This window comes from Pecten maximus, chromosome 10, assembly GCF_902652985.1.
Source record: "Pecten maximus chromosome 10, xPecMax1.1, whole genome shotgun sequence".
NCBI lineage: Eukaryota > Metazoa > Mollusca > Bivalvia > Pectinida > Pectinidae > Pecten > Pecten maximus.
In genome coordinates, this window is record NC_047024.1 from 6,710,672 (window position 1) to 6,720,493 (window position 9,822).

Here is a 9,822-nt window from a genome sequence, read left to right on the forward strand (position 1 = left end):
TATCATATATGGGCTGGTCTGAACATTGTTAGGAAAAATAATGGACGATTACTACTGATGAAAACAAAAGGTAGACTCTATGTTTGCATTGGTCACAAATAATTGCCAATGATGAGATTTGATGCTTTTTTTTGTTTTTGTGTTGGCCCGTTATCTTATTACTTAAAAAAAAAACATTTATAATATGGTCTCTGTGTCAAAACTGTTTTGACTATAGATTTCTACCTGACTACACAACGCCACCATCGCCGGATTATTGACTATTTGCTTTCAAGTTTTGTCAAGTGTTATATTTTGCCAACATGGTGTAATCTTTTCAGCTTTAGTGTTTAATACAAATGTACAGTTGTATATGCTTTTTACTTTTATTTACTGTAGGAACCTATCGACTACGAGAATGTTCAGAAACTTCAGTACCTAGATATGTGTATAAACGAGACCTTACGGATGTACCCGCCAGTTCCGAGGTGGGTGACGTAACTTTTGTGATTTAAAGAACTTGTTTTTGACATTTCGGTGCACATTTATCATTTGAATACATAGAGGTTCCCCCACGAGTGGAGATTGTTTATCATTTTTATCCAACTCTCATTAGTTATCTTTTTAATTTTTAAAAGACACGAGCTCAAAATTAGAAAATTAACTAACTCGAGTTGGATAAAAATGGTAAACAATCGTCACGAGTAGGGGAACTTGTTTATCCCATAACTTCTTTACTTACAAATGTAAGTCTGTCATGTTCAAATCTCCCAACGTATCAACTAAATTCCGTGAACTAAATCACTACCCGACAAAATATAGGTCGTTTTAAACGAAAGCTTATCATCTGTTTTAGATGCACGACTCATATCCTCTGTATTATATTTGTAAATGATATTATTTTAAAAAACGAAATATTAGTTTGAAAGTCATTGTGTCGGTTTAATTTATTAATAGGTAACTTGTTTAAAGAACTCCGCTCAAAATATTCGAAGACGACACCGTCATCGCGAAGTCGAACGTCACCGCTGAATATTAGACTAATCATTGTAAGATTCAATTATCGGTCCTTTCCTGAATTTCGTAGGTACGCTATTACTGATTATTATGATGTTAAATGCTCATTCTGAGATTTATTCATTCAGTAATCGTGCATTTCAACAAATATTTCGGAAACCGAGCTCGAGTGTGGAGCAATATGAGACATGAGACAAATGTTACAAGATGATTTTTACATTTTTGTGTTTGGGATAAATATATTCGTAATAAAGCTAACTGAAATGATAAGAAAGTGTTTATTCGTTGATTTTTTTTTCTGTTGGTACAATATCCGTACCAAATGATATCGAACCAGAAAAAGGGAAGCTGCCTAACAGTAACAGTTACGTTAGATGCTGCGGCCATTTCATTCAAATGACTACGATTAAAGACAGCGATGAAACCATTTTGTAATACATTTGTTCATTATTTTGATAATTCATTCACGGCTATCGGGGTCTACTGCATATCTAAAACAAGGGGGCGGCAGTTTTGGTTCGCTAACAGTTAGGCCCATATCTCGCTTCCGTGCGTCGTCTATTTAACCATCATCAAATAATATTTCGTACGACTCAAACCCCAGATTAATTGACATTTCCATGAGGTCACCCCTCTCATCAAGTTATGCTAATGTTGAGCACCGACAACTCCAAAAAATGTGTACATGCTGATCTTTTGAAGACAGACGAGAAAAAAAAGATAAGTGAGAGTAGTAAAAATAGTCCGTGGTCAACTGCCAGAGGTTAGCCAATCAGATTTGTTGGAGGTCACAAAGGACCAATCGGAGGCTTAGAAAGTGATTACACACTGCGGTGTGTAAACAAAAACAATAACACACTGCTACGAATTGTATTACGTGAAATATCAGTTATGGGATAAATACATGTTAACAATAACTTAAATGATAGTGAAACTATAGCAAAACTCAGGCGAGGATATATATGCTTTGAAAATGCCGATCAGATTTCCATCTCGTAGATTTTAAAGAACATATTTGATAAACATAGATTTAAAGCAAATATTTTATAAGCGCCATATACCTAATTTTCAGGAATATATTATTTTGACGCCGAGCAAATAATATAGTTTGCATGTTAATATAGATATACAGATATGTGTTCATAATTGTCATCTTTTTACTGATATCGAAATCAATTACAGAGTTAATATCATATGTCTGTTTTCGATAAATATTGAACTGGTGATTTAAATGCGTGTATCATGATCTACATTATTCCACACAATTATTGTAGATTTGACAGAATGTGTGTAAAAACAACCAAAGTGAAAGACATCACCATACCAGCCGGGATGGCGATCACTGTACCGGTAAATGCACTGCACAATGATCCGGAGGTCTGGGAGAAGCCGGACGTTTTTAATCCAGAAAGGTAATACCTATGTGAGACATTAATGAATTTTAAAAGAAGTGTTGTTAGACGTATTATGTTTAGTTAATTTAATTACCTTCAATCCGTTGGTCCCTAGCATATCGAACGGGTCCTAGAATGACGAGAGCCTTTGGTGCATTTTTTAACTTAATTCCAGAGCAGTGGTAATAGGGGATTAAAGAATAACAGGAAATGCCATACCGTATAGCCGTTTATTTTTGCGGGTCAAACTTTTCGCGGTTTTCATTAAAGACAAAATAATTCAAATCTTTACGAATTAGGAATTCTTGCTCTGCTTATAAGAAGATACTTTACTTTGGCAATTATTGCTTTCATTGTCGAATTACAAATTGATAAAGTGATTGCCGATGCAGTACAATGTATATCACAACCAGTAAAAAGAATTATGCAGTTTATTTCACGAATAATATCCCCTCGTGTTTTATTATTTAACGGAACATATTTTCAGGACAACGTCTGAGGCACACGAAATAATGAAAATATCATCCCCGCGAAAATAAGCGGCTATATGGTTATGTAGCATCGATATATCTTACAATGTTTAAAAAGGAACTTAAATGTATATTTCAGTAAGGATTTGTTGTCATATTTACATTATGTTTTAGCTCCATGTCGATTTTATCTCTATATGACACGGTAGTATATTGGTTGTGTTTGATAGATTTAATCCAACTGAGAAGGCGAAACACGACCCACTGGACTACCTGCCGTTCGGACACGGTCCGCGTAACTGTATTGGTATGAGATTGGCATTATTGGAAGCTAAAATGGCGGCTGCAAATGCCATACGAAACTTCCGGTTTTGTGTCGGCAGCAAAACTGAAGTAAGTTTGTTCATAAGCAGTTTTGTATGTTAATAGCATAGATTTAATTTTCAAACTTAAAAAGTATAATTAACAAACTTAAAGTTGTTGCGCTAACATTATCGATGTCTTTGCTGCAGATACCACCAAAAATGGAGGACATGTCAATTTTAAAGCCGAAATATCTGTGGTTGAAGCTGGAAGAAATAAAACGTCAGTAAAGAAGTGAATCGCCTCACGACAGCCCTGAAGTTCTGACTGTTCATGATGTTGATTACGTGGCATCAGATAATTCACTTAAATCGGAGAAATCAAAATTGAAATTTATGGCTTTGTGAGACATTAATGTGTACGACGATCTTAGTATATGTTTGTGTGATATATGTTAAAACGATTGGCATTGCATATAGGGACTATAGCCGCTTTTGTAGACCATGCATACAGGGACCTTTTCCCAAGGTATTGGCAATGTATACGGGGACCATTGCAATATGTCCCTTGTATTTACAATGTATACAGGAACCATCGCTCCTTGTATTGAAACTGTATCTAATGACCTCGTCCCTTGAATTGACCATATAAAAGGACCATCCCCCTTTTAAATGACAATGTGTATAGTGATTATCACGACTTGTATTGACACTGTATATAGGGACCATCGACCATTGTATTGACTGTTTATATTGGGAACATTGACCCTTGTATTGACACTGTATAAAGGAAACATTGACCCATGTATTGACAATGTATATAGGGAACATCGACCCTTGTATTGACACTGTATATAGGGAACATTGACCCTTGTATTGACACTGTATATAGGAAACATTGACCCTTGTATTGACAATGTATAAAGGGAACATTTACTCTTGTATTGACACTGTATATAGGAAACATTGACCCTTGTATTGACAATGTATAAAGGGAACATTGACCCTTGTATTGACACTGTATATAGGAAACATTGACCCTTGTATTGACAATGTATAAAGGGAACATTTACTCTTGTATTGACACTGTATATAGGGACCATCGACCATTGTATTGACTATTTATATTGGGAACATTGACCCTTGTATTGACACTGTATATAGTGAACATTGACCCATGTATTAACAATGTATATAGGGAACATTGACCCTTGTATTGACAATGCATATAGGGAACATTGACCCTTGTATTGACAATTTATATAGGGAACATTGACCCTTGTATTGACAATGTATATAGGGAACATTGACCCATGTATTGACAATGTATATAGGGAACATTGACCATTGTATTGACTGTTTATATTAGGAACATTGACCCTTGTATTGACACCGTATAAAGGGAACAATGACCCTTGTATTGACACCGTATATAGGGAACATTGACCCATGTATTGACAATGTATATAGGGAACATTGACCCATATATTGACACTGTATATAGGGAACATTGACCCATGTATTAACAATGTATATAGGGATCATTGACCCATATATTGACACTGTATATAGGGAACATTGACCATTGTATTAACTGTTTATATTTGGAACATTGACCCTTGTATTGACACCGTATATAGGGAACATTTACCCATGTATTGACAATTTAAATTTCAATTTAAAGCGTATAGACATTAAACGCAAGCATAACAGTTTTGCTGTATTTTATTTGTTATAACTCTCTTTTTTTCTCTCGTTTTAATCCTTTTACCAGTTCTATTTAACCCGTATCTTCTCTTCAGCACCAGTCATGATGTGCCTAGACCTGCTAATTTGGTCTTGCCTTACGTTTTTGTATAACTCTACTTATGTCTGTTTATTCCTGTTACTATTTCATTTATTGTGCTACAAAGCGTGTAATGAGTTTATATAGCCCTTCTTATGATTTGTATAATACCAAGTGTTTCCCTACTATGCTACATGTACGTAACACCACTAATATGTCTCAATTAATGTTTGTATAACATTTGTAAGGTATGTGTAATATGTCATATGGAATAAAGGGGTAGCTATACTTTGCGTGTATCAGATCATGGAGCAAGGGGTTATGATAACTGGTGTGTATCAGTTTGGAGTAAAGGGGTCATTATATCGGCATGTTTCAGATCTGGAGTTAGGGGGCTACCATACCCGAAGTCTATCAGATCTGTAGTTAAAATGGTTACTTTACCTTGCGTGTGTTTGATATTATTAATTACTCAGAAAAAAAAGTCCTCATTTTCATTTTTTTTCTATAATTTTAGGTATTTTGAAAGTATGAAGAATTTGACTTGTGAGAAAATAGAATTGAGGTCTGTCAGGTCTCGAATGCATGGTCTCTCACACCAAATCACCGAATCCTCGATAAACTTGATATGATCGTTCTCAAGAAGCGTTTATTCGTTGATATAGGTGCCTACATTTTAATTGTACATGTATATTTTTCAATACTTATATTGCTTTTGCCTGGTATATATCAGAGTAATAAGGACGGGATCGCAAGATAGCTTAAACATATAAAGTGCGTATTCCCCCCATATCGGATGATGAAGAGCTTGTCATTACGACGTCCGCCATTTCCTCTCGGCAGCAACTCGAATTAGAGTGGACCAATCATTTATCATTCTCAAACACCGCACTCTACACTCTCATAATCTCCTGCCATCCAGAGTATTTAGGATAAAGTGTCTTGTTCAAGGACACACCACGACAGATCGGCCGGTTCCCAGCTTCATGAGAAACAAAAACAGACACGGGTAGAGAACGCCGAACCGCGCCCTTCGGATCCTCACCCGAGGCTATGTGGTCGACGCTCTAACCGGCAGGGGTCCAAACTTTGGACGACACTGTCCGCGCCCTTCAGATCCTTACCCGAGGCTATGTGGTCAACGCTCTAACCGGCAGGGTTCCAAACTTTGGGCGACACTGTCCGCGCCCTTCAGATCCTCACCCGAGGCTATGTGGTCGACGCTCTAACCGGCAGGGTTCCAAACTTTGGGCGACACTGTCCGCGCCCTTCAGATCCTCACCCGAGGCTATGTGGTCGACGCTCTAACCGGCAGGGGTTCAAACTTTGGGCGACACTGTCCGCGCCCTTCAGATCCTCACCCGAGGCTATGTGGTCGACGCTCTAACCGGCAGGGGTCCAAACTTTGGGCGACACTGTCCGCGCCCTTCAGATCCTCACCCGAGGCTATGTGGTCGACGCTCTAACCGGCAGGGGTCCAAACTTTGGACGACACTGTCCGCGCCCTTCAGATCCTTACCCGAGGCTATGTGGTCGACGCTCTAACCGGCATGGGTCCAAACTTTGGGCGACACTGTCCGCGCCCTTCAGATCCTCACCCGAGGCTATGTGGTCGACGCTCTAACCGGCAGGGGTCCAAACTTTGGGCGACACTGTCACATATCTACACGAAGTCCATTCCTATCAGAACCAGAACGGCTCAATCATCGAATCAGAAAATGGCAGATGATTTTGCCAATCATGCCCTGATTAACTTCGTTAATGTCCGAACGACCAAGGTGAGCTTTTTCGCTCTGTCGTCCGTACATTAACACTTTCTTCAGACAACTTCTCCTTCGTATCCACTTATTGTAATCTAACCTGATTTGACTGGAAGTATATATGTTGGGGATTCAAAATTTTTCAAATAGTGGGGCTGACCCCACAAGGGGTCTGAGAAGTTTAACAAAAACGGGGCAACCATGCTATATTGCTGTAAACGACTTCATCTTCAGAAAATGTGCTAAAGATCATCGATATTTAAAATTAAAAAAATTGAAGGACTTATCTCTCGGAGGACGGAGATGCGGGGCAAAAAAATTAATTTAAGCAACCCCATCTTTGATTGGTATTTCCCAGGTACATGTAGTGGGGTTTCAAAAGTGTACTTATGATGGGGATGTCCTCCAGGGTCAAGGAAAGTAAGCCCTTATAGAGTGAATATAACCAATTCTATTAAATGATTCTTCTTTTGAAGAAATAAGAATGTATTGTCGAAATTCTATAATCAATACCAATATTGTATAAATGGGAAGTCTGGCCGGTCTCTGGCCTGATCGACTTGGCCCAATAAGGGAAATACAGGAAATCCTTCTTCACAAGCGATAACGGGATGATGTCAAAATATGCACTATTTAGGCTTAATAGCAAATATATAATAATTTCTTCAAAATCCTTCCTTTTGTAGGAATGCTAAGACTTAGTCAGAAGCATCCATTGATGACGAGGAGTCGATATGGTGTAAACAGTTGGTATGGGCAACTGAGGGGGCAATATTTTTTCTATTGTAGGAATTATAGGATTTTTGTCCAAATTCTGAAGCTTCCTTGGGTGAAAGGAAATCAATTAAGAAGCATTTTGACTGCTTATCCTTATCCTTATTTACCCTATAACTTCGACGTGATAACTTTATATAAAGCTGTCTTCCTTCGTCAGTTGTGGTACTATGTTACATATAAAAAAAAATGGCACAATGTATCATATGCACTTTGTGTTGGTGATCTGAAGATAAAGGTTCGGAATTCCTGTCGTAGTTGTACAGTGATGAATATTTATAATATGTGTACAATTCGCATTCATGTATGTAAATACATTGCGATCCAGGTACATGTATTCATATAATCTAATCGACAACTTCCACAATTATTATGTCCGGATATCAGGCCAACTATAACTGGCCATTGAAACGTTCTCTTTAGAACGCCGATGTGGCGGGCGGTATAAGCTGAGAGTATTTCTGGCTAGGCGATTGGGTGCCGTAGATAACATAGTAACACAACTGACGGAGGAATACAACTTTATGACTCGTGCCCTGACCGGGCCTCGAACTCACGATCTACGGCACCCAAGCGCTGCGTATACGCCAATTCATTCGCAGTCATAGTTTACTAAGCTGAAGAAGGGAGATAGTTATGTTTGTATCGTATTGTATTGTTTATTCACTTTAAGCCTTACGGCTCATTAGGATACATATACATAATAACATAATATATAATCAATCATATGAAATACTAAATAATTCTATCATCAAGTAATAAACATGATCTTGTACATTGCATGGACAATATAGATGATCGAAAACAATTATAGGTACAAGATAAAGAAATTTATAAAGATGGCGGCTCTAAAGTGACAAATGCAATTTTTAACATAAATACTAATTCATAATTGATGGTGAATAATTGAAGAATCGGCAGCAATTCTGAAAAAGGGGCTAAGTAAAATATATTAGCAAAACAATAGTAGGGTCTATATGTCAAGTGGTGCTGTCAGAGGATGGACTATACAGAAAATGCAGGAGACGGAAAATGTACTAATGTAATATAAAAGAAGTAAATGAGATCAAATTAAACTAAGAATGAATTCTGGACCGTGATACCAAGCTTGATTGTAAATACTTTCCGAGATTACATAAATCTTTTCTGTTATGTACAGATAAAAGCTGGACAAGTTTGAATGATGACGGGCGATTCCAATAATACTTTTTGATAAACTTTTTACAAATATATCTACATAGAGTGGACAGTATAATATTAGGTCTTATCCCATGAAGCCGGAGGGGGCGGGGCCCAAAAGGGTAATCTTATGCAAATTCTTCAAAATAACTTATTTTAGGAATGACAGAATTCATTTTGTGGTCTGAGACATCCTTGGGTAAAGGAGATCCGGTGTTGAATAAAATAAAAGTTTGGACTGAGGGTAACGCCTATTCATACCTTCTATATATTTCACATACACACGTGTATACATGTACTTGTTATATATCCTGAGCACAACAGCAAGGAATTATATATACGTGTCATCACGTTTCTGGAGAATCATAGATTCATTGTAGTCTATTTAATAGACTATGGATATTGACAATACAATCTTATTTGCATTTGATTGATACTAATTCAGAATATATTGCCTTTGCAAATCTGTAACAATAATATTTCACAAGGAATTAACTAGTTAATGTGACTTATCCATTACATTCCCCGTGTACAATGCACAAAACCCGTCTTCTTTTAAAACACTTGGGCGCATCCTTCTTGCAAGGAAAACCTTTTTTATTGATAGCATTCGAGAAAAACGGTTCCTTTAAGGAACTGTCTATCACGGAACCATTTTTAGCAAACTGACCTCGGAGATTTCGTTTTACACATGTAGGTGATTACAAAGAAAGTATCATTTGTGGGAATTGTATCTTAAAAATGATAATCACATCCACTTTTAAATTTGTTAATATATTGAGAGGGTGGCGTCGTTTAAGTATTAATAAGATTTTTCAAAGAAACGTAGCAGCCGCGTTTGATATGTATGCCAATGACCGGCAGCGTTCTCCATAAACCATAAAAGCTCTTAACATTCAAACATGTTAATTTCTAATAATAAGATAAAAAAGATATAAATAAAGGTACTGATCGTAGGCCAGTGGTATTTTCCGGGTACTCCGGCTTTCCTCCACCTCCAAAACATGGCACGTCCTTAAATGACCCTGGCTGTTAATAGGACGTTAAACAAAAACAAACCAAAACAAACCACGTAGAGAAGTATATCATCCGTATACCGCAGGACAAAAATCAATAAAATGCTGCTTTGTTTGACACACTTTACCACTGTAGGTGTGGTAT

At 37.3% G+C, this 9,822-nt stretch overlaps 1 protein-coding gene across 1 annotated transcript in view; it reads left to right on the forward strand.

The window, feature by feature from the left end:
* Positions 1 to 5,239, forward strand: part of LOC117335955 (cytochrome P450 3A5-like) — a 54,079-nt gene extending 48,840 nt beyond the window's left edge. Inside the window, exon 24 of the mRNA XM_033896247.1 lies at positions 3,373 to 5,239. Within this exon, the coding sequence (XP_033752138.1) occupies positions 3,373 to 3,453 (81 nt within the window). The 3' untranslated portion in view covers positions 3,454 to 5,239. The remainder of the gene's footprint in view (positions 1 to 3,372) is intronic.
* The last annotated feature ends 4,583 nt before the right edge of the window (positions 5,240 to 9,822 follow it).